The 24756-nt window shown below is 49.3% G+C and overlaps 1 protein-coding gene across 3 annotated transcripts in view; it reads left to right on the top strand.

The window, feature by feature from the left end:
* Positions 1–24756, top strand: part of DENND3 (DENN domain containing 3) — a 56996-nt gene that overhangs the window by 9502 nt on the left and 22738 nt on the right. For all 3 annotated transcript variants that reach the window (XR_014783474.1, XR_014783475.1, XM_084802999.1), the window contains exons 5-12: positions 3181–3292; positions 8662–8781; positions 9019–9237; positions 13702–13823; positions 19273–19428; positions 21162–21258; positions 22869–22972; positions 23898–24097. Coding sequence is in view for 1 of the 3 variants with exons in the window: in XM_084802999.1 (XP_084659125.1) it covers positions 3181–3292; positions 8662–8781; positions 9019–9237; positions 13702–13823; positions 19273–19428; positions 21162–21258; positions 22869–22972; positions 23898–24097 (1130 nt within the window). In the remaining 2 variants the exon portion in view is untranslated. The remainder of the gene's footprint in view (positions 1–3180; positions 3293–8661; positions 8782–9018; positions 9238–13701; positions 13824–19272; positions 19429–21161; positions 21259–22868; positions 22973–23897; positions 24098–24756) is intronic.

Here is a 24756-nt window from a genome sequence, read left to right as displayed (position 1 = left end):
CCTGAGTCTCTGTTAGTACAAGGTGGAGTCAGGATGGCAGGAGGAAGGCAGCACTAAGGGCTTCTGTATTATTATTATTATTATTATTATTATTATTATTATTATTATTATTATTATTATTATTTATTAAGCATAGCTGGAGCCGGGTGGTGGTGGCACATACCTTTAATCCCAGTACTCAAGAGGCAGAGGCAGGCAGATCGCTGTGAGTTCATGTCTTTAATCACAGCACTTGAGAGGCTGAGGCAGGAGGATTGAATTGAGTTGGAGTTTAACCTGCTTTACATAGTGAGTGCCAGGACAGCCTGGCCTATAGAGTGGGACCCTGTCTCAAAAACAAAAATAACAACAAAATAATAAATAAATAAAAATAAAAATAGACGTATATGAAGAAAACTCTAGGCCTCGTGACCTGAGAGAATTACTCATTTGCTGGATGATTTAGTGACATCCACAAATATGTCAAATGCAAGCAGCATCAACAGCCATTTCTGCTGCTGTTGAATGGGAATTCTGAGGTTTTCCTAAAAGACCAGGAAGGCGTTTGCTGGGACTCAATGGATGCCCATAATCAGAGTTATGATTGTGACATGGGATGGGGTCCCTCCCTGGGCATTAGCCAGGTTTAGAGCCCTGTGCTCTGGTGTTTCAGAAATCATGGTTCGAGAGTTAGAGATGTAGTTCGGCTGACAGATTGTTTGCTGAGCATGCTCAAAGCCCTGGCTTGCATCTGCATAAGCCTGGCCTACACAGCAGGCCTGCAGTCCCAACACTGGAGAGGCAGAAGCAGGAAAACCAAGTGCAATTCTTAGCTACATAGGAGTCTGAGACTAGCCTGGGCCATTTTAAGTCATGGTCCAACTGGGTGGTGGTGGTGCCATATGCCTTTGATCCCAGCCCTTGGGAGTGAGAGACAGGTGGATCTCTGTAAGTTCAAGGCCAGCCTGGTCTACAGAATGGACTACACAGAGAGACCCTGTCATGAAAAAAAAAAACCAACAACAACAACAACAGCCAAAAAAACCCAAACCAAACAAACAAGTCATAGTCCTGGAATTGGCACTTCTAGTCTGACTAAAGGCAGAAGGTGGCAGGCAGCGGGGAGTTCCCGTTCCTGAGACAGAGAGCAGTCCTCAGAGTCACTGAGTTGCTGAATGGCATTTGGTGTCTTTGAAGGGACACTTAGCCTCTCTCTACACTTAGGTCACAGAGTGAGACAAGTGCCTGTTGGCTGAGCAGGAATCTCAGGGTGAATTCCCAGCATTCATATGTGAATTCCGGCGTTTTAGTGGTTCACTCTTCAAACAGAGCTGCCTCTTGGGCGTAGTTAGGTCAATCTCGAGGCAGCCATAGACGGGCAGTGTCTTTGTAGAACAGAGAGCTTGGCTGGTCTTAGTGAGGGAGCGAGATGAGGAAATGCATGTTTGTGGGAAGGTCTGCCAGCTCACGGGGTGATGGAGGGGCCTTAGGACTGGCCTCTCGTCCCCTCCTCACTGATGGTCTTCCTTCCGTGGAGGTCGAGAGCTCTGTAGCCCCCATGCCCTCTCTATAGAGCGGGTGGTGGTTCTCACCCTTGGCCGTTAGGAGCTGGGGACAGTGCTCCCTTGGAAGACAGCGGGGAAAGGTGTGCTTTCTCATTCTTCCTGGGCCTGTTCTCAGTGCCAGTTCAGTAGCTGACTGGTCACATGGTGTCAATCCCTTTGCACTGGGAGTCAGCACAAACCCATGACATCAAAAGGTCTCCAGTCCGGCATTCTGAGTCACCGCTCCTTCTGTGGCCACTGCTGCACTCTCAGAAGTGGCAAACAGCTAGAAAGGAGCAGAGGACAGAAATGCAAAATGTGGCCCAAGTGGGGTGCGATGGCTCACACCTCCCTCTGTGCCAGCCCTCCCCGAGGGAGGGTCAGGAGTTCGGGTCATCCTCAGCTAACTGACAAGCTTGAGGCCAGCATGGGCTCTAGGTGACCCTGCCTCAGCCAACCAACCAACCAACCAAAGTGGCATGTCCAAACAGGCTTTGGATGCCCATCAGAAAGAATACATTTGTGTTGGGGAGAGTAGATTGTAAGCAGGTTTGTTTTAAAGTTTTACCTTGATGCTGTTGTATATTTACAACAAACGCAAATATGGAACATTGGCTTTTTCTATGTCCTAACATAAGAATCTGTGAAGAGTTATCTTTGGCCTTTATGTAAAACAGGAAGTGCTTGACTGTGCTTGTGATAGGCAGGCTGTCTTTCCTGGGGACCCCATGACAAGTTGAAGTCCCATGGGTGCTCTCTTAGCACTAAGCATACTACACATCATCACTCAGCTGCGACCCACTTTCTCTCCTGGTCAGATTGCCCTCCTTGGGGCCACCTTGTCACTGACCCCCTCAGGTACCAACTGCACTTTTGCTTGCAATTACAGACATCAACTTTATTGAGGTGTGATGGAATATTGGGAAAGACCTGCAGTTCTCTGTAGTGCGCCCCCTCCCCCCCCCCCCCCAATCACCACCACACTGTATCCCCTGTGACTGCTTCCAAGATCTCCTGCCCTTCAGTCAGTTCCCACAGGCACAGGCCTCTGCCCCTAGGCTACCAATTGTCTATTTTATTTGTTATTCCTTGATTGACTCAGTGGTTTTTTGAGACAGGATTTCTCTCCTGTTTGTTTGTTGTTGTTGTTGTTGTTGTTGTTGTTATTGTTGTTGTTTTGGTTTGGTTTTGGTTTTGGTTTTTCAAGACAGGCTTTCTTTGTGTAAGGCTTTGGCTGTCCTGGACTCACTTTGTAGACCAGGCTGGCTTTGAACTCACAGCGATCCGCCTGCCTCTGCCTCCCAAGTGCTGGGATTAAAAGGCGTGCGCCACCACGCCCTGCAAGACAGTATCTCTCTAGGTAGCCTAGGTTTAGTCTTCCTGCCTCAGCCTGAGTACTGGGATTATAGTTACCCGGCCACCCCTTAGATTTTCCAGTTTTACTTCAGAACCTCCTTCAGGCTTCAAAGCGTCAGCTTCTAACAGTCTTCACAGAAGTGTAGCGTGCATGCAGTCATACACATACTTTCTGGCCATTTTTCCCACAAACCCCTGTGTGATTAGCACCCAGAAAAAACAAAATAGCTGAGGGCAGCGGTTGGACTCGTGTTTTACTTTATGACTCAATTGTTGTTGTTTTTTTTTTTTCTATTTTCAGTTTATTGACTCATCTGAAACTCTGTAAAGACTTTGAAGTTGACAATCATATAAAAGATTTTGCTGCAAGACTGTCACTAATCCCCAGCCCACCTCCTGGTCCACTCCACTTGGTAAATGAGACCTGGGACTGTCTGTGTTGGGTTTTTCTATAGTGTGATGAAGACTGTAGGGTCTAATTGTTTTAAACTGTTTCATGTTTAACCAGCTCTCCAGACGTTGGTCTCCTGGAGCCCTCACGGAATGCATTTACATATTCACCTCTGCAGGGAAAACTTAGATATTTGGATTTGGGTTTGGCTGAGTGGCTCGTGACTGGCAGAGCTGGTCATGTGTAATGGGTCCGTTTAGCATTAACTCGTGAGAGCCCATTTCTTGCTCTTCAGAAACTACATAGCCCAACTTTCAGTCTAAGGAAGTCCTTTTAATTTACTTAAGTTTGAAGCTTTCCTTTCATTTGTCTGTCCTGGACGTTGGGTACCAGGCTCATTTCCCAAGCTGGATTCCAGCCCAAGAAACTTTGCCATCCTTTTCAGGCCTCCAGGGGCCCACAGTGAGGCTCTTCTCACGGCTGAATGAAATGTTGGCAGAAGCACCATAAAGGAGAGAGAGGGCTCAAGGGACTGTCCCATCCTGCTGGGAGCTGGGAAGGCACAGTGCTGTTCCTGGCAGTACAGGATGTGTGGCAGTGGCTTCTCTTATCTTGGAGGGTCAGGAGGCAGAGGCTAGACCAGAACCAGGTCTGGGCTTTAGTGGCCAGAGGCTTCAGTCACCCAGTCCTCATTTCTTTTTTGTTTTGTTTTTCTGAGACAGGCTTTCTCTGCATAGCTCTGTCTGTCCAGGAACTCACTCTGTAGACCAGGCTGGCCTTAAACTCAGAGATCTGCCAGCCTCTGCCTCTTGAGTGCTGGGATTAAAGGCGCATGCTATCATACCCAGCTAGCTCAGCCCTTACTTCCCCAGAGTCACCAGGGGGGATGAGGTACACAAACACAAGCGTCTACGGTGTGCATCCCACATTCAGGCTGTAACAGAAGTCAAGTTAGAGGAGAGTGGCCTGCACCCATCCCTTACTGCTCCCCGTGTCTGAGCAACGGGTGAAACTGTTGAGCTGTGTGGGTATTGCTCAACATTTCTTGTCTGCCTTAGACGCACAGACTATGATTCCTCTTTTTGTTTTTTTGGTTTTTTTCTTTAAGATTTATTTATTTATTTTTATTTGTTAGGTATACAGTGCTCTGCCTGCATGTACACCTGCAGGCCAGAAGAGGGCATCAGATCACATTATAGATGGTTGTGAGCCACCATGTGGTTGCTGGGAATTGAACTCAGGACCTCTGGAAGAGCAAACAGTGCTCTTAACCTCCGAGCCAATCTCTCCAGCCCTGCTTTTCAAGTTTTAGTTTGTTTGTTTTTGTTTGAGACAGGGTCTCATTATGTAACCTCGCCCGTCTGGCTGCAATTCATTATGCAGACCAGGCTGGCCTTGAACTCAGAGATCCACCACCTCTGCCTCTCAAGTGTTGGGATTAAAGATGTGTGCCACTATGCCTGGCCTAACATGTGTTGTGGGGTTTTTTGTTTTTGTTTTTGTTTTTTGGGGGGAGGGAACAGAGGTTTTTCTATGTAACAGAATTGCCACACATATGTTTTCAGTATGACTCCAAACCCAGCAAGCCCGAGAGGTGGAGCGCCCTGCCTGTGCGCCAGTCCCTGCCCCCTTTGCCCCAGCCCCGCCCCCTCCCCCCAACTGTCCCAATCCCCATCCCCAGACTGCACAAGGAACATGTTACACAGGTTATCTGAAGTACCAGAATTTCAGATTTTCTCATACTTTAGAATGAATCTGGATCCCAGCACTCCAGACGCAGAGGCAGAAGCAGGTGGATCCCTGGGTTCAAGGCCAGCCTAGCCTGGCTACAGAGAGAAACCCTGTCTCGAAAAACTAAAAAAAAACAAAAACAAAAAATGCTTCTGTTTCATACATGCCTTACCCTTATAGCCTGAAAGGAATTGTGCCCAGCATTTTAATTAACATATTTAAAGATTTATTTTATGTGGACAGGTGTATTGTCTGTGTGTGTGTGTGTGACACGCGTGCGCGTGCGCGCGTGCACCATGAGTAAGCCCAGTAACTGTGGAGACCAGAAGAGGGAGCAGGGTCTTCTGGAGCTAGAATTGCAGATGGTTGTGAGTCACCATGTGGGCGCTGTGAAAGGACCAGTGTTAGCGGCTGAACTGTCCCTCCAGCTCCCATTTAGGCTCAGAGCAGCTGCTTTGAACTTCCGCCCATCCTATGCGGTTGGTTGCATGGAACGTTCCACCTCTGGCTTCATGGTGGTGCTCAAAAAGTTTGGGACTTTTGAGCATTAGGGATTTTTATTTATTTATTTTTTTTATTTAGGATGCTTGTTGTGTGACTGGTGTTTTCTTGCTGACAGTGTGTTCAGAGAGAACACTGAGCCCTTAAACTTGTGTCCCTCCAAACCCATGCGTCCGTACCAGGATCGGCTACCATGGTGAGCAGAGCAGCCTGAAATCAGGTCAGGGGTGAGGAGAGTGGTGTGAGGGTCAGTGACACCTGTGTCTGCCTTCTCCATGTCTCTTCCTAGCAACCAGTTTCCTGAGGGCGGTGCTTGATACCCCCCACACCCCGACTTGTGCTCACGTGCTCGCGCTCGATCGTTACTCATGTCCAACTGTTCACCTTTCATGTTTATTTTTCACTGACCATGTTGCTGCCCCCCACCCACTTGCAGGACACTAGCCTTTCCCACCACAGAACTAGGGGACCACAGCCTGCTGGTTCGCTCTTCACATGTCCCCTGCTTGGTGGCCACAGACAGCAGTAAAGCTTTTAAGTCCCACTCCATTTTTTTTCTGCATGAAACCCCTGGTGGATTGTCACTGTACATCTTTTAATTTTTTTAATTGAATTGCATGTGTCTGCATATGTTGCCTGATTGATTATATTCATGTGTATCGTGTGGATGTCTGGTGCCCACAGAGGCCAGAAGGTATAGATCTCCTGGAGCTGGCGTTACAGATGGTTGTGAGCTATCATGTAGGTATCATGTGGGAATCAAACCTGGGACCTTTGAAAGGGCAACAAGTGTTCTTAACCCCTGAGCCACCTCTCCAGCACTCCCATCTTTAGCCCTGCCCTGCATCCCTGCTTCGGCTCACTGTCTGCTGTCTATGCCTCTCACCTCTACCTACTGATCTCTAGCCTCATGCATACCTGCCAATGCCACGGAAGCAGCCACAGGGCTCTTCCTCTATGTTCTGTGGCCAGCTCCTGTGCACCTCTCAAAAGGGGCTGAGATTTTTGTTCTGCGCATCTCTCCCACTGCGCAGCCATTCTGCTGGGTGCATTCACTGCCTTACAGTGCTTGGCAAGCATTCTGCCATCGATCTATCTGAGACAGGGTCAGTTACTAAGTTGCCCAGTGTGGCCTTGAACTCACTATGTAGCCCTGGCTGGCCTTTGACTATTACGGTACAGCCTCAGTCTCCCAAATAGCTGGGATTATAGGCCTGAGCCACAAGGCCCAGCTATTGTATTTTACTTCTTTGCTCTGTGGTGCTGAGAACCCAGAGACACAGCTGTGCTGGGCCAGTGTTCAACCATGTGCCCCGCCCAGCCTACCTGCCTCATTTGAAGTAGGTCCTTGCTTCTAGAGACACACTGAGTCCCTGTATGTTGTTAGGATGCACTTGGTGGCAACCTCACTACCAAGAAATGAATGTTTTCTACTTTTTCATAGGAAAATACACTTAACACAGGGACTTGCATGACACTGGGAAGTCTGAGTACTATGTGCAACCTACTTCTCTGTCTTTTTTTTTTTTTTTTAAGTTTACTTATTTATGTATCTGGATGTTCTGTTTTCCTGTACATCTAGAGGCCAGAAGAGGGCATCAGATCCCATTATAGACGGTTGTGAGCCACCACGTGGTTGCCGGGAATTGAACTCAGGACCCTCTGGAAGAGTAACCATGCTTTAACCACTGAGCCATCTCTCCAGCTCCCTACTTCTCTGTCTCTGTATCTACAATGCTGCTCCCCATCTGACCTGATGCCCCTCTTGGTGCTAACCTCCTCTTTGCCTGCACCCAGGTCTTTCTGTTCTCTCTGGATAGGGGAAGGCACACCCCCTCCATGGGTGGAAGTCTAGGCGCACATCCCTGACTTGCTGCAGAGACCATATCTTCTTCTCGACTTCTTCTCCCATGACCACACTTTGGGTCTCTGAGCACGGCTTAGGCATGCTGAGAATGTGGAGTTGAAACTGAAGTGTTATTTCAAGGTAGTGGGAGTAACAGGTCTTCCTTAAGTCGTTCTGAGGCCCAAGTTCAAAAAGAGCTGTGAGTGTTCAGTGAGAAATACTGAAGATAGGCACTTTCAGTAACAAGTGCCAGCACACCATGCTCAGGAATTCCTCCGACATGCTCAGCTGAGGATTTGTGCAGCTGGGACAAATGTCTGGGCCCAGGCTAAACTTTTCCTTCAGTGCACAGCACACTGACTAGGTTAATAGGCTAAGAAAGTTAGATGGGGGAGGCTAAGGAGTTCAGGGTCACTCTTTGCTAGATTGTGAGTTCAAGGCTAGCCTGGACTACATGAAACCCTATTTAAAAGACAAAACAAAACGTCATTTAGGGGCTGGGCATGTGGGTTCATAGAGGGCACTTGGCTGACATACGCCAGGCCTAGGTTCAGTTCCCAGCGTAAGTCACTGGGGACTGACGCTTTGCACGACTGGCCTCTAGGTCATTCTGTCCTAGGCTGCCCTTCTGTGGTGGTTTCCTTTTTATGCAGTGAGTAGGTATGTTTGTGTGTGCTCAGGTGTACATGTGTGAGTACGTGTGCATGTGTGTGCTCATGCCTGTGAAGGGCAGAGGGCAGCCTCAGGTCTCATTTTCTAGGGCCTCACCAACTTTTTTTTAAAAATGAGATTGGGTCTATTACCGAGACGGGGTTTCTGATTAAGCCAGACTGGCTGACAAACAAGCTCCAAGGATCCTCTGGTCTCTGCCTCCCCAACACTGGGATGAAGATGGTGGTGGTGATTTTCTTTTTTCATTTAAAATTTTCAGATTTTTTTTAATGTATAGAGTGCCTTGCCCACATGTACGTAGAGCGCTTTTTCCCAACTCCCACAACAGTGTCTAATTACAATGTTTTCTTTTTTTTTTAGATTTATTTATTTATTTACTTATTTATTATTATACAGTGCTCTGCATGCATGCAGACCTACACACTAGAAGAGGACATCAGATCACATTATAGATGGTTGTGAGGCACCATGTGGTTGCTGGGAATTGAACTCAGGACCTTTGGAAGAACAGGCGGTGTTCCTAACCTCTGAGCCATCTCTCCATCCTACAATGTTTTCTGTGCCTGAATGGTGAACGTGGGGCATTTTGACTTCCACTGTAGACAGCTCTCTGAATTAACAGCGTCTCTTGGTCCTCACAGATAGTTAACATGAAGCCTCTGCAGGTTGTGTTTCCTTCTCGAGCGGACCCCGAGAGCCCCATCATTGACTTGGACCTTCACCTACCTCTGCTCTGCTTCCGGCCTGAGAAGGTGTTGCAGGTGTGTGGGCGCCAGGAACATTGCTCGGCCGATAGGATCAGACCGCGTTTTACACTATAGGCCACAGCTTCGGTGCAGCGCAGCACACCTGTCTGCAACCGGCCTTGGCCTTGGTCTTTGTAAATAGAACTCGGGATGAGGCTAAAAGCAGCCTCTGGTTTGGGGGGAGGGACTTCCCATGTCCAGCCCAAAGCAGCCGGAAGCAACCGGAAGCAAACACTGCTCTTGCTCCCCTAGATCCTGACCTGCATCCTGACAGAACAGCGCATCGTGTTCTTCTCCTCAGACTGGGCTCTGCTGACGCTCGTTGCTGAGTGCTTTGTGGCCTACCTGCACCCCCTGCAATGGCAGCACACCTTTGTGCCCATCCTGTCGGGTCAGATGCTGGACTTTGTCATGGCTCCCACGTCTTTCCTCATGGGGTGTCATCTCGACCATTTCGAAGAAGTCAGAAAGGTTAGAGAGAGAACTCCGGTGGGTGGGTGGGGGCATAAACCCACGTGACTCCATCGTGTGGCAGGTAGGAAGCGGCATTTGCAATCGCTCTGCGTCTCCTACACACGCCCCACGGCAGGGAAAAGCAAAGTGCTTGCCCTGGGGCGCAGAGGGGATGGCGGGGGAGGGGAGGGCGTCCCATTGTTCTGTCTGAAGGCTCCTGCACTCTGGGTACCACACAGCACACATGTGTATACACACAGAGACTACACACAATGCATTGTGTCTTCTTCCCCTGTGCCATTGTGAATGTGCTGTGCATTCGTCTCGTTTGCTCTTTCTTGGCTTTGGGATGTGTTTGAAATCCAGACCCCTGCAATTCAAAGGGCCAGAGTCTTGTGGTACCTCCCAGCCCTGATAGGTTCCGAGTAGCGCCTGTGACTTTGAGCAGTAGACTTTGAGCAGGGGACAGATATTTGGACAGTGGAGTGGTGTTACTTCCAGCCTCTGCTGCTAATTAGCTCTGTAACCTGGATGAATTAGTCACTTTCTAAGCCTCTCTCTCTCGCTGTGAAGGGGCCAGCAATGGTATCCTTGTGGGCAGGGCTCCAAACGACACACAGCTGGCTTGTAGGTGGCCACTCTGTTGCCACCTCAGCACATTTTCTGCTTTGCTAGTTTGTTTTTCGTTTTTTAGGGTTTTTTAAAAATATTTTTTCTTTCTTTTTTAAAAGATTTATTTATTATTATGTATACAGAGCTCTGCCTGCATGTACACCTGCAATCCAGAAGAGGGCACTAGATCTCATTATAGATGGCAGTGAGGCACTGTGTGGTTGCTGGGAATTGAACTGAGGACCTCCGGAAGAACAGACAGTGCTCTTAACCCCTGAGCCAACTCTCCAGCCCCTTAAGACTTATTTGATGTGTATGGTGCTATATCTGCATGTACACTTGCATGTCAGAAGAGGGCATCAGATCCCAGTATAGATGGTTGTGAGCCACCATGGGGCTTCTGGGAATTGAACTGGGAACCTCTGGAAGAGCAGCCAAAGAGCTTAACAGCTGGGCTGTCTCTCCAGCCCCACTTTGCTGTTTTGTTTTTTTTTGTTGTTGTTTATTTGTTTTTGCTTTTTCAAAACAGGGTTCCTCTGTGTAACAGCCCTGGTGTCCTGGAACTCACTCTATAGACCAGGCTGGCCTCGAATTCACAGCGATCCATCTGCCTCTGCCTCCCGAGTGCTGGGATTAAAGGCGTGCACCACCACCACTGGCTCCACTTTGCTGTTTTATTTTTATTTATTTATTTTTTTAAGATTTATTTGTTTATTATGTATACAATGTTCTGCCTGCAAGTGTGTCTGTGTGCCAGAAGAGGGCACCAGACCTCATCGTAGATGGGTGTAAGCCACCATGTGGTTGCTGAGAATTGAACTCAGGACCTTTGGAAGAGCAGCCAATGCTCTTAACCTCTGAGCCATCTCTCCAGCCCCAGTTTGCTGTTTTAAATGCATCCACCGAGCTTTGTTAACACTTGGCCTGAACGTACAGCGGGCTGCTCACAGTGTTAGGGCATCCGTGGCTCTGGATGTTCACTCTCTGTGTGGCTTGCACTCATTGAGATAGTGAACTTCTTTCTCTCTTAGCCATCAAAGGACAGCAAGTTTGCCCACCTTGCTGCCACAGTGAGGATCAAGCGAGACAAGGAGTAGCGCCTGGCATACTGTAGGTGCTAATTGGGGACAGTGCTTGTTTGTCTGTGATGGTCTCACATTGTTGCCACCCAGGGTGGTCAAGCCCTCTCTGCGTTCCTCCTGCCTTAGTTTCCCCAGTGCTAGCCCTGGGATGTTCTTAAACTGTCATCTGTCGTGGGGCCTGGATAGATGGACAACAAACAGCTCGAAGATGGTGGACAGATAATGGGGCCATTGCCCTTGGTCTGTGATGGCAGTGCTGCTGAGGACACTGAGGCACTGCCAGCCTCTCCCAGGGCGGCTGCTGGACTTGAGAATAGAGCGGGCAGGTCCATCTCATGCTGATACGGTTTCTGATCCTGAGGCTCCTGTGGGTGGGAACCTGGCAGCTCGGTGCTATCCAGTGTCCACTTACTTCCGATTACTAATGGCATCCGGTACGTTTTCATGTGTGCATTGGCAGTTCCACAGGGCAGGGAGAATAGCATTGAATTGAGTTTGTTTTGTTTTGTATTTTTAATTTACTTGTGTGTATAAGAGGGGCTGGTGGCATGTGTGTAGAGGTCAGAGGACAACATTTGGAGTCAGTTCTCATTTCCCACTTTGAGGCAGGGTCTTTCTTGTTTCTGCCTCTGTGCTGTAAACTCCAGGCTAGCCAGACAGTGAGCTTCTGTGTAATTCTGTCTCCACTGCCCACCTCACCACAGAAGTGCTACGATTATAGACGTGCGCTACCACATCTAGCTTTTTAATTTTTAAGAAAGATTTATTATTCTAAAGTGTGTGTGTGGGGGAGAGAGAGAGAGAGAGAGAGAGAGAGAGAGAGAGAGAGAGAGAGAGAGAGAGAGAGAGAGAGGCTTGCTATGTTGCTCAGGCTGGTTCAGAACTCACTGTTGAAGCTCAGGTTGGCCTTGAACTTACAATCCCTCTTACTCAGCCTCTGGAGTTATGGGTTTGTACACACCACCATGTCCTATGTTTAACTCCTGTGTTCTGGGCACTTATGTATGACGCCTTCCCTGACAGTCTGCTGTCAGCCTGTGTCAGATTCCTGCCCTCCACACCATTTCCTAGAAGTTTAAAGGAAACCCTGCCTCCTGACCGTCCTGTTTCTTCCTGGGGGTGGATGGGTGGGCAGGCCTATGTGTTCTTGCCAAAGCCAGTGACTCACTGTGGAAAATAACTCAGGAAAAGGCTGTTCAGACCTCCTCGGGAGGGTTAGAAACCAAGAACCTCACCCTGTTCTGCCTTGTGGACCAGGAAAAAAAAAGGCGGGGGGGGGGGGAGGACAGTACTCTGATGTTTAAAATTGTGTTTCTTTTTTATGTCACTCATGAAAAACCGTCTTGTTTGGGCTCTTCAGGCAGGAAGATTCTTTTTTCTTCATACATATTTACTTAGCAATTCCGGTTAGAAATCCTGCAGGAAACTATCTTTGTGATTTGTATGTTCTGGAAGATTCTAAGAGCGGCATTTTGGGTTTGTTTGGTGTTTCACTCCTCATGGATAGGATCAGCAGAAAAGAGCTAGTAGGGTCTCTGGAGTACTCGGATCAGGACACTTCTTGTGCACACCTGGTGTTGGCATGGAGGACAGCACTGTGTACCTAGCCAGAGGAGCCATGTTTGCCCAGTCAGACGTTGGCCCATAACAAGCTGTGTTTGCACACGTTCCACATGCCACCCAAGGGCGGAGGGTCAGGGCCAAAGCAGGAGTGGTGTCTTCTGAGTGTCCCTGTCTCTTTCTGCAGACTTGAGAGTCTTGGGGTCTAGGGCTATGCGCTCACTCATGCTGAGCACTTGCCGCCACAGATAAGACTTTATAAGTGCTCTGTGTGCGGAGTTTCAGAAATTCCACCCCTGTACTGAGTCCACACTTAGCCTTGTGTTCTGGGCGCTGGGTGGCAGAGCTGGCTGGGCAGCTGAGTGGTACACTGGGCACTGAGTGTGGGCCGTGTTCTCGTGGAGTTCTGGAAGATTCTTTCGAGGCGCCATGAGGTACTCCCTGTAGTATTTGTCCCAGGGTCGATGGACACTTGACAACCTGCTTGGGGTCTTAACTCAGAGAAAGCCTGTGGTCCATCCACACGTGAACTGCTCAGTTTTCACAAGGAAAGGGATTCTGACCCCTGGCACCATCCAGACGATCCTCTGAGACACTGCCGAGTGACAAGACACTGCCCACTCACACAGGGTCTTTTTGTTTGTTTGTTTGTTTTGAGACAGGGTTTCTCTGTGTAGCCCTGGCTGTCCTGGACTCGCTTTGTAGACCAGGCTGGCCTCGAACTCATAGCAATCCACCTGCCTCTGCCTCCCAAGTGCTGGGATTAAAGGCATGCGCCACCACCGCCCGGCTCATATGGGGTCTTTAGAGTGGTCAAAGTCATAGGGGCCCAAAGTAGAATGGAAAGTGCTACGGCCAAAGGGAGGAAGAGACAGTGAGTTCGCATCAAATGAGGACAGAGTTTCTCTGTTCGGGGACGTTGCAGGTTTGGAGACGGGTAGCAGTGAAGGCTGTGGAGTGAGTAGAACCGACACTATGGTAACGCACACATTGTGGGCATTTTCCTACAATTCTGAGAAGAGAAAGCCACGTTTAGTCAGACTTACCCATCGGCAGAACACTTGCGCACTGCACTTCTGTGGAGGATGCACTGAGCGGGGTGACTTAACATCGGTACTATCTCGGTGAATGCAAATACATTTGTAGGTGTTTTTTTGTTTTTTGTTTTTTGTTTTTTTAAATAAGGTGTGTGCAGACTCAGACTGTGACATTGACCTCTGCCTTCCAGGAAGCTGATGGCTTGGTCCTGATAGACATTGACCACGGGAGTGTCACCTGCTCTAAGTCCTCTGACGACGACGCAGACATCCCTGATGTCCCTCTTCTGCTGGCACAGACCTTCATTCAGAGGTGATGTGAAATGGAGTGTTTGCGCATGCCTGTGCCTGAATAATGTGTTTGTCGCTTTTCTAATTTCTTATTGTGATGTCTATTTTACATAGTTAGGATTTGGGAATTACTTTAGAATTTTTGAATATTTATTCTTTTAGGTTTTGTTTTTTTTTTTTTTTTTTAGACAAGGTCACACACACAATGTGGTTCTGGCTGTCCTGGAACTTACTGCGAAGACCAGGCTGGCCTCAAACTCACAGGATCTGCCTGTGTCTGCCTCTTACGTGGAGTGGCTGGGATTAAAGGCATGTACTACTATGCCAGTTGTGAATATGTATTTATTTTTGAGATAGGGTTTCTCTGTGTAGCCCTGGCTGGCCTGGACTTGATTTTGTAAACCAGGCTGGCCTCAAATTCAGAGATCCGCCTGCCTTTGCCTCCCCGAGTGCTGGGATTACAGGCGTGCCCCACCACGCCCGGCTCATTGTGAATATTTTTTAGAGACAAATGATTTGTCTTTATTTTGATCTTGTCAAAATATGAATCATGGCTTAATGGAGTCAAGGGGCTTTGGCACCCCACTCCTCAGTCTATAGCTTCCCAATGCTGTAGCCACTGCCTCTGGGTGCTGCGCTGTGCTTTCTGAAGCTCATTCATTCATTCATTCAGTTACTCACTCACTCATTCATTCACTCACTCACTCACTCACTCACTCATTCATTCATTCATTCACTCATTCATTCATTCATTTACTCACTCATTCATTCACTCACTCACTCATTCATTCATTTACTCATTCATTCATTCGCTCACTCATTCATTCATTCACTCACTCACTCATTCATTCACTCACTCACTCATTCACTCACTCATTCATTCATTCATTCACTCACTCATTCATTCACTCACTCATTCACTCATTCACTCACTCATTCACTCACTCACTCACTCATTCATTCATTCACTCACTCATTCATTCACTCACTCATTCACTCACTCATTCATTCACTCACTCATTCATTCATTCACTAGAAAAGTGTAGAACATCATCAAGTGCCCCAATTCAGTTAGTTGTGCACCAGCCACGACAAATCAGTAACGCTTCCATGCTGTGACACTCAGGGCAGTTGGCTTGAGGGTGACTTCCTCCACAAACACCACCAGTGTTTTATCTCCCTGCCTGGTTTCTTGACTGCATCCTGGTTCTTTTCTTTCAGTAACTAAACTTCCTTGGCCTGGAGCTAGCTCAGCGAGCGGTCTCCCCAAAGGGCCAGTTCACAGATAATCCAATGCTTTGAGTGCTCTGAGGTCTCCCCGACAGTACAGAGGCTTCCGTCCTCGGGAGGGTGGAGGTGCCCCTGCTGGCACTGTAGCATCTACCTTCACCGGCCCTGGTCCCAGGCTGGGCAGACACCACACACAGCAGTACCCTGCTCTCTTGAGTTGTACTGCCCCCTGCCCCAGCGGTGGTAGGAGGAGAGATTAGTTCTCATGGCTGCTGCTTCACGTGGTGTGTGGATCTCAGAAGCAATGCTGAGGCCGGGGGCAGCGGGGGTGGGGGTGGGGGCGGCGGACAGTGAGCAAATGTGACAGGTGGTCTTAAACCTTGTGGTAAATAACCAGGTTGGCCTGTGTCTGCTGAGGCCAGGGATGTGACTCTATAGGTCTCTGGCTGACTCTAGGGTCTTGCTATGTAGCCCTGGCTGGTCTGAAGCGGGCCTTATAGCCAGGGTGGCCTTTATTCCTCACAACCCTGCTTTAGTCTCCTAGTGTTGAGAGCACAGATTTGAGCCACCACCCCCAGCTCCTTAGTGGCTCCCCCCAACTCCCCCCAGGACAGGGTTTCTCTGTGTAGCCCTGGCTGTCCTGGGACTCACTCTGTAAATCAGGCTGCCCTTGAACTCAGAGATCTGCCTCCCCAGTGTTGGGGATAAAGGTGTGTGCCACCACTGCCTGGCTCCTTGGCTCCTTGGTGGGTCTTGTTTTTTGTTTTTGTTTTGTTTTGTTTTGTTTTCTTGTTCTCAGTACTGGGGTCACACCAGCACCTTGTGCGTGTGAGGTAAATGCTCTACTGCTGAGGTACGCCCAGCCCTTGTTTGTTTTTCAGGCAGGGTTTCACTGTGTAGCCAACTCCCAATCTTCCTATCTCTACTCGTGCACGCTGAGGCACAGACACGTTCCCTGGGCCCTTGGGACTGGAGGCCTGGGCTGGGAGGCCAGGGCACTGTGCTTGAGCACCTGAGCTGGCCTTTCCTGAGCGTTCACGGTGGCCTTGTGGAGATTCCTTTTTTTCCTGGACAGCGTCTGCTAAAACCTGCAACATTGTGAGTGTTGACTCAGGGCCAGAAAGGGAAACTGCTTCACCCGCTGTCATGTGACAGGTCACATTAAACATGCAGGTTTATGAGCCAGATGGTGGCAGCACACACCTTTAATCCCAGAACTCAAGAAGCAGAGACTGGTGGATCTCTGAGTTTGAGGCTAGCTCTGGTCTACACAGGGAGTTCCAGGACAGCCAGGGAGGGCAACGTGGAGAAATCCTATCTAGAAAAGCCAAAAACCAGTAACAAAACCGCAGGCTTACTAATATCCTGTGGGGGAAGTGTGTGTCTTGTCGTAAATGGACTCGGTGTTTAGGTTTGTGTCTAGCCCTGAGATGTACAGTATATGCACAGAGATGTATAGGTTCATGCACGTATTCAGACCCTCACACTGGAAACACTCTGCTCTCCAATTTGTTTTTGGGGGTGTGGTGGGGCTAGACGCCTGGCCCTTAGCACACACTAGGCCAGCATGCTAGCACCAAGCGACATTCTGCTAAATAAAGCATTTTGGGTAAGGAACACATCCTGCATATAGAAGGCCAGCCTGTGTTTTTATTTTGTTTTGTTTTGTTTTCCATTTCTTTTTTCACTAGGTTTTTACACTTTAAAAAAATAATTATACATAGGGGCATTTTATTTGCATGTAGGGCATTGGCTCCCTGGGACTACAGTTGCAGACTGCTGTAAGTCACTGTGTGGGATGCTGGAGACTGAAACTGGGCCCTCTTAACTACTCAGTCATCTCTCTGGCCTGACGTTGGAGTCTTTCAAACTTCTAATGATGGGGATTGGGGAGATGGCTCAGTGGTTAAGAGCACTGGCTGCTCTTCCAGAGGGGTCCGTTCACTTCCTAGCATCCATATGGCAGCTCACATCTGCCTGTAACCCCTGTTTCAGGGGAATCTGACACCCTCATACAGACATACACGCAAGCACAACACCAATACGCACAGGGTAAAAAAAACCAAAACTTTAAAAACTCTTTAAGAAGAAAGAAAGATGACAAAGACACAGTAGGGGGCACGTGGGGAGTTTGCCCTTCATGACTGTGGGAGCTAGGGCCATGGCCATCCTCCTGCAGCCTCCTGGGGGGTGAGGGGTGGGTCAGGCTCTTGAGTGGGTTCTTACCTCCCTCCTGATAACCAAGCTGACCTGGCTGTTTGCTTTGGCGGAAGAATCTAACAGTGTTGGCATTGCTTGCTTTTCAGAATCCAAGTGCAGGGGTGTGGAGTTAGAACTCTGCTGTGGCAACCCCCCCCCCCCCCCGGAATAAACCTGTGGGGTGGAGCATCTTGCAGGGGCTCAGTACAGGAACACTCTTTTATAGACCTGACAGGCCCATGTGCTTCTAAGCCTGATTCAGGCCTCCTTAACTGACCTAGAAAGCGGAGTCCATCTGTATACAGATGTTTGGCCAGAGGCACACATAGCAGTGGTCTTTTCTCTCAGATTCTCCTAGAAGGCCTGGGCCACGCTGCTCTTCTTGCTCTGCTAATGAGAAGCCTTCTTCTCCGTGGGTGCGGGGCGGGGGTCAGGCCCCTTTCTCGGTTGTTCCAGCTCAGTGTGTGTATGGAAGGGAAGGTCAAGCTTCTGCAGGGAGCTACTTCTTACACCCAGCTGTGCCCAAACAGAAGGCTGGGAAGACACACCACGCTGCAGGCAGTGCCGCTGTGTGGTTCCCGCAGGGGAGTCCCTGCTGGTCTGTTCCTCCTGTACCCTGCTCTGCTCTGCCAGGTCAAAGTCGGTTTGGTGTTAACGTGCCAATGTCATTAACCCTGTTAGGCAGGGAAGGGCCTGTGAGGTCTCACTAGCCAGGTCAGCAGGGCTAGGACACCCACCCAGGGCAGCTTCTCAGGGCGTTAGGAATGAGTCCAAAGTGTACCTGCTCCTTGCGGTCATGTGACTCTGACCCATAGGGGACCCTGCAAGCTCACTGTGCTCATGGCAACGCTGAGGGCACCCAAGAGCCTCTCCTCCACCTCGTCCCCAGGGCCTCCCACTACTATGCATCTTGCTTCTCACAGAGCAGGGTCAGAGCATCTTTTAGGAGCACCCTCCTCCCATATTCATTTTCATATTCATATTCATATTCATATTTAGAGCTTCACCACTTGGGGTCTCTGCTGTCCCTTTATCGTCCTCCTGTTCTGAGACTGACTTATCTGTTTTCTGTTTCCCCCACTCTCGCATGGCATAAGATCTATGCAGTAAGCCGGGCATGGTGGCTCACGCCGGTAATCCCAGCACTCAGGGAGGCGGAGGCAGGTGGATCTCTGCGAGTTCGAGGCTAGCCTGGTCTATGAAGTGAGTCTGGGATAGCTAAGGCTACACAGAGAAACCCTGTCTCAAAAAAAAAAATCTATACAGTAGGGTCTCTGCCTGGTCTACATTAGGCCTGCGCCTGACTTACCATAGGTGCACAAGGAACATCTGTGGAACAAACGTGTGTTGCTTCTGCCTGTTTAAAACAAGGCTCAACCACATGGTGGCTCACAACCATCTATAAAGAGATCTGGTGCCCTCTTCTGTCGTAAAAGCGTGTATGCAGCCAGGACACTGTATACATAACAAACAAACAAAAAGCCCCCAAAACAGCAGACTTGCTTGCTGATGCCCAAAGCCTTCTCTTGGGCAAATGTCATATCCTTGAAATGCTGAGGATTGAGCCCAAGGCCGTATCCCTAAGCTGCTCTCAAAACACAGGCTTGCGTAGCGATGGGAAGGCCAGGCCCCAGGCTCAGAGGTGGCTCTGGGTGAGTTTCTCTCTGTCCTTGAGGGACCTGCAGGTGAGCCAGTGACCACTCCATACTGGGCCAAGAATGGTGGCACCCAGGACATAAAAAGCAGGACACAGAGTGGCTTCTTCTGATCCTGCCTGGGCAGGAGATGCCGAGAGGCAGCTGACACAGAAAATGCCTTTGTCTTGGAAGGAGGCCTGTTTGAGTCTAAAGCAAGACCTTCCTGTGGTGACATTTGTTGGTGAATACACTCTTGTAGCTCCGAGTTCTTCAACGCCCTCTCACATGGTTGACAGGCATCAGAGCTTCTTAAACTACCTGTCTACCTGGCTTCTGCTCATGGCACACCAGGTACTCAGCTCAGTCTGCTTTTTTTTCTTTCTTTTTTTCTTTCTTTTTAACCAGAGTCCAGAGCCTCCAGCTGCACCCAGATTTGCACCTGGCCCACCTGAGCTCCAGCACAGACTTGAATGAGGGCCGCGCCCACCGCCGCGCCTGGCAGCAGACTCTCAACTGCAAGATTCAGCATATCACCCTGCAGCTGCTCGTCGGCATCTTCAGGTATTTCAAAGATCACCACAGACCCAGGAGTGGCCTTTGAGCTCATTCCTCAACTTTTCCTCATGACCAGACCAGAGGGTCTAACCCTGCCCCTGCCCAGCACCCTCCCAGCTATGACCGTCTGTCTCTAGCACTGGACACTCAGATGGCTGTGTCCAAGGTGGCTTCCTGGGAGATGGTGCTTGTGTGCCCTGGCGGAGGGCTCAGGGTCAGTCCAGGGAGAGTATGTTCCAGAAGCTGTGAAGAAACAGCTGGGTCATATCCACAGGACCAGAACCCAGATGGTACAGCATCCAAGGGGCTCAGGACTGAGGGGTGTGTGGACCTTAGCACTGGGAAGCTCTCTGATATCGCCCGCTGCCTGGTGTATGGCTGTGCTGCTCAAGCCCCGGACCAGCATCAGCTAAGGATTCAAGTAAAGTTTATATGTGGAACGTGGCACAGTAGAGGAACTTCCAACATGTGTCACTTAAGGAATTATATTGCAGCTTGGGGCCATTTCTTTCCACCAACTCTTTCTTCTGTCGCAGCATCCTTTGCCTCTCTTCTCCCAGCATCCTTAGCGAAGGAGGCTCTGGCATGCTCTGAAGGGGCGTCTGCTCAGGAGGGGTTGGCACAGAGCCCTGGCTTTCCCAGGACTCTGATTATTTCCAAGGTTTTTTTTTTCTTTATCTACTTTTATGTATATGAACGCTTTGCCTGCATGTACACCTGCAGGCCACAAGAGGGCACCAGATCACATAGTAGATGATTGTGAGCCACCATGTGGTTGCTCAGAATTGAACTCAGGATCTCTGGAAGAGCACTCAGTGCTCTTAACCTCTGAGCCATCTCTCCAGCCCTCCAACTTAAACAGCCTTGTCTTTTTGATATCTTCACTTACATAAAGCAAACTTATTAGGGAGAAAATGAGGTAGTATGCCAGAGGGAGATTGTATTGTTTCATTGTTCAAAGCAGAGTCCTGGGCGTGCTTCTTTTTTATTCTTGGGGGAAAAAAAATTTATGGTTGAGGTGATTGAGTGTCTTTTATTTTATTTTATTTTATTTTATTTTTTAAAACAACAATAAAATACTTTATAACAGGTGGTGCAAGCCTGTGATCCCAGAACTTGGGAAGGAGGAGGCAGAGGTAAGATGATCAGTAGAGCAAGGCAGTTCTCACACTCGAGGCCAGCTTGAGCTACGTGAGGCTATCCCCCTGCCCCAGACAAAACAACAGAAGGAAATAAGATTCCGGGCTGTAAAACTCTGTACCCTTAGATGAATGCATCTTCACTCACCATGGAAGGAAGACAGCAGGCACATCCCCCGGGCCATGCCCAGCAGGCCACGGAGTCTTTATAGCATGTCCCTGTAGCTTAGGGAGACTGTGAGCTTATGAGACAGGTTATGGGGTGCAAGAGAGGCTTGTCTGGCCAGAGTGGTGGCTGATGTTGTTGGCAGCATTTACATGTCCTCTTACCTCCAAATTGACCTCCGAGCCCAGTGGCTTTTGTAGCGTGATGGCAGACGGTTGAGTCTTAAATGGCATAAAGAGCCGAGGTCCGAGGAGGCAGTGGCGGCCGCAGCACTGTCTCACAGCTTCTTCCTAGTTGGAAGAGTGATGGCGGCCGTACAGTCTAGGATACAGGAAGCCGTGAAGAGTGTATTTCTCAGCATCGTCCTGCTGCCAGGCGGCGGGCATGCTTAAGCGTTGTGGCAGTTCAGCACATGGCCACATTCTATTCACTAGGGAAGTGAAGAATCACTTGAATTATGAGCACCGGGTCTTCAACAGCGAGGAGTTTCTGAAGACGAGAGCGGCTGGGGACCAGCAGTTTTATAAGCAGGTGAGAGGTTGTGGGGCTGGGTCAGCCCCACGCACTTACTCCTCTGTGTTGGAGCATTTCTCAATGAAAGGCTTCTTGTGATCTAGTCATGTCTTATCAATTGTATTCGCTTTTTCAGAAAGTTTGGTTTTTTTGTCTACTTTCCATGCCTTGGTCGCCTCATGTTTAAGTTAGCTTTAGAGTGTACTGTGTATTAATTAAGTAAGAGACACACTAATAAGCATGCAGTTTGGTGGATGTGGCACAAGCGCATACCTGGGTGACCATGCTCTCAGTCAGGGCACCAGTCCCCTCTCGGTGTCACCATCTTCCAGCCTAGGCAGCCTTTGCTCTGTGAGTGAGGAAACCATGGCCCTTTGAGAGTTTCTTGTCATCGCCATGACAGTCTGAGCATTGCTGGCTCTTTCTTTCTCTCAGGGAGACTGACCTTAGCTGTGTCTTGGTAGCTTCCTTGACAGTAGCCTAGGTTTGAGGTGCAGCCCACTGTTTCTGCCCAACCTTTAATGACTTGTCTGTGCATCATACAAAGCACACAGGGCTTTGATCTAGCAGGCAGCCCTATGGACCCCTACGGGTTTGTTTTGACATCTCTTGAGGTAGAAAGGACCACCTGTCTCCAGGGTATCTATTAGCTTAAGCCATCCGCTGGGTAACGTGTAATGGTGTGACCTCCTACGTGGTTCTGTGTGCCTCTCTTCTCTATTCCTGTCCTGTGACCCTCCTGGTGTCCCCTGCTGTCTTATAGTAGTAACCCGGGTAGGTTTGTAGACCACCTGGGACAGGGCTCTGAGCTATACAGGGTGCTGCTACCTGTTTCTCTTCTGTGTCTTCCTACCGTGTTTGCCTTTGGGTTCCTGGCTTGACTCTTTCTGGACCTACACCCTCCCATGTGGACCTGGGCACCTTTTACCCCCTACCCCCTTTCCTGCCTTTATTGGGGGGAGGGTAGCTTGTAGTCTGAGAGCTTCCTTGTCATACTGTTTACATACATATCCAGGTGGAAACAATTGCTGTGCTGGGGAGTTCCCTGTAGGGTCAGGGCCCCAGGGCTGCCTGGTTCCTGAGCCAGGCTGAGGCAGTCGGTGAAAGCAGGAAGAGCCAGACTGAGTGCTGTGGAGTGTCCAGAGGTCCCTGGGGCGACAGGCACATACACTACAAGCACAGGTGCCCTAGAGGCCAGATAGTCTGGGCTTTTATAACTTTTGTGTTTTTCTAGGTTCAGGTGACGAATCTCTGAGTACCTAAGAACCGATTTGCCAACCTAGAGAGACGCCTCAGTGATTAAGATACTATCCTGAAAAAAAAAAAAAAAAGATACTATCCTCTTCTTCTTGTAGGTTCAGTTTCCAGCACCCACCTTGGGTGACTGACATTATAATCTCAGCTATGGGGGCTCGGACCCCTCTGGCCTCTGCAGGTACCCACAGACACGTTGTTAAAAAATAATAAAAATATGTTTTCAAAAGAACCAGTTGTGAAGGTCCCTGTTGTCACAGACCCCTGCCCAGAGGAGCCTGGGCAGGAGAGATCACGCCTCAGTGGGACTGCTGTAGGTATGGCTGGAGGCCGGAACACCATGAGCACAGTATGACAGCCTTTCTCACACGCAGGCTTTGGATACCTACATGTTCCACTCCTTTCTGAAGGCCCGACTCAATGGCAGGATGGACGCCTTTGCTCGGATGGACCTGGACACCCAGTCTGAGGAGGACAGGTACCTCTGTTCTGTTTTTTGTTTGTTTGGTTTGTTTTCTGTTGTAGTTGTTGTTGTTGTTGTTGTTTTTCAAGACAGGGTTTCTCTGTGTAGCCTTGGCTATCCTGGACTCGCTTTGTAGACCAGGCTGGCCTTGAACTCACAGCGATCCGCCTGCCTCTGCCTCCCAAGTGCTGGGATTAAAGGCGTGCGCCACCACCACCCGGCTGGTACCTCTGTTCTATCTATCCACTTTGGGGATGGAGGGCTCACGTGTCACAGTTCTGTTTGGACATACAAATGACCAGTTCAGCAGGATACTGAGCAACTCACTGTGAGCCTTCAACTACTCATTCTCTTGTATGTCCCTGTTCCATGGGGACAGGCTTGTGTGCCTGGCCTGGCATCATGTACCACACCTGGATATCTGCCCGTCTTCACTTTCTCCTTAGGTTTCCTATTCAAGAAGCCTATTTTCTTCCTGCCTAACCTGTGGCTGCGTCCTGTTCATCTCTAAGATTGTGGGCTCTCCGAGACCCTCTGTCCTTTACCCTTGAGCCACTTGAGGCTGGACTTAGTGACAAGTTCTTTTTTTTTTTTTTTTTAATAATTTTTTTTCTCACAATATATTCTTTTTGGGGGTAAAGATTTATTATTATTATGTATACAGTGTTGTCTGCATGTACACCTGCAGGCCAGAAGAGGGCATCAGATTACATTACAGATGATTGTGAGCCACCATGTGGTTGCTGGGAATTGAACTCAGGACCTTTGGAAAAGCAGGAGGTGTCCTTAACCACTGAGCCACCTCTGCAGCCCCCTTAGTGGCAAGTTCTTACCACCCTGTGTGCGGCTCTCGGCCTGCTCATCGCTCCGGATGCGGTGGGTAGTGGAGGCTAACACTTTCATCTTTGGGCCCATGAAGTAAGCTTTTGCTTTTCCCCAGGATAGACAGGATGCTTGTAAGTCCAAGGAGACCTACTGTGGAGAAGATGGCCTCTAGGAAAGCCTCACCCCTGCACATCACCCACAGGCGCATGGTGGTCAGCATGCCCAACCTGCAGGACATCTCCCTGCCCGAGCTGCCACCCAGGAACTCGTCGCTTCGGATAATGGACACCCCAAGCTGCAAAAGCAGCAGCCCAGGTGAGCAGGGCTACCCTCCAGTGTCTAGCCTCCCAACACTTCACCTGGTAAATCACAGCCTGGTTCAGAGGGAGGTGGCGCACGCCTTTAATCCCAGCACTCGGGGAGGCAGAGGCAGGTGGAACTCTGTGAGTTCGAGGCCAGTCTGGTCTACAAAGTGAGTCCAGGACAACCAAGGCTACACAGAGAAACCCTGTCTCAAAAAAGAAAAGAAAAAGAAAAAAAAACTGTGCTTAAAAATGTAAACTGTTTCGGCCAGGCATGGTGGCCAACGCCTTTAATCCTAGTGACTCGGGAGGCTGGGGCAGTGTTGGTGCTTTGAGTTCAGGGCCAGCCTGGGTTTCAGGCTGAGTGTATGAGTGTGCTCATTGTGAGACTAAGATCCTGCCTCCAGAAAAATAGGGGGGGGGGACTCCAAAAACTATTTTTAAAAATTGTTTTGTGTCCATGTCCTCCCCCCTCCCCCGATGGTGTGTGCATGTTGTGCGTATAGTACATGTCTGTATTTGCAGATGTGTGGTGGGATGCTCCTGGCTGGGTACCACTCCCTTCCTAATGGGTGCAGTTAGATATTTATGAGCCATGCTGTATTTCTGCATAAACTTCCCACAGCTCGCTTATCCTGTTCTGCGTTACATCATTTACTTGTACTGTGAGCC

The sequence above is a fragment of the Acomys minous genome, assembly GCF_964271855.1.
Source record: "Acomys minous genome assembly, chromosome: 12".
NCBI classification, from domain to species: Eukaryota; Metazoa; Chordata; class Mammalia; order Rodentia; family Muridae; genus Acomys; species Acomys minous.
Note: the sequence above shows the minus strand (reverse complement) of the source record. Positions and strands in the feature narration are given on the sequence as shown.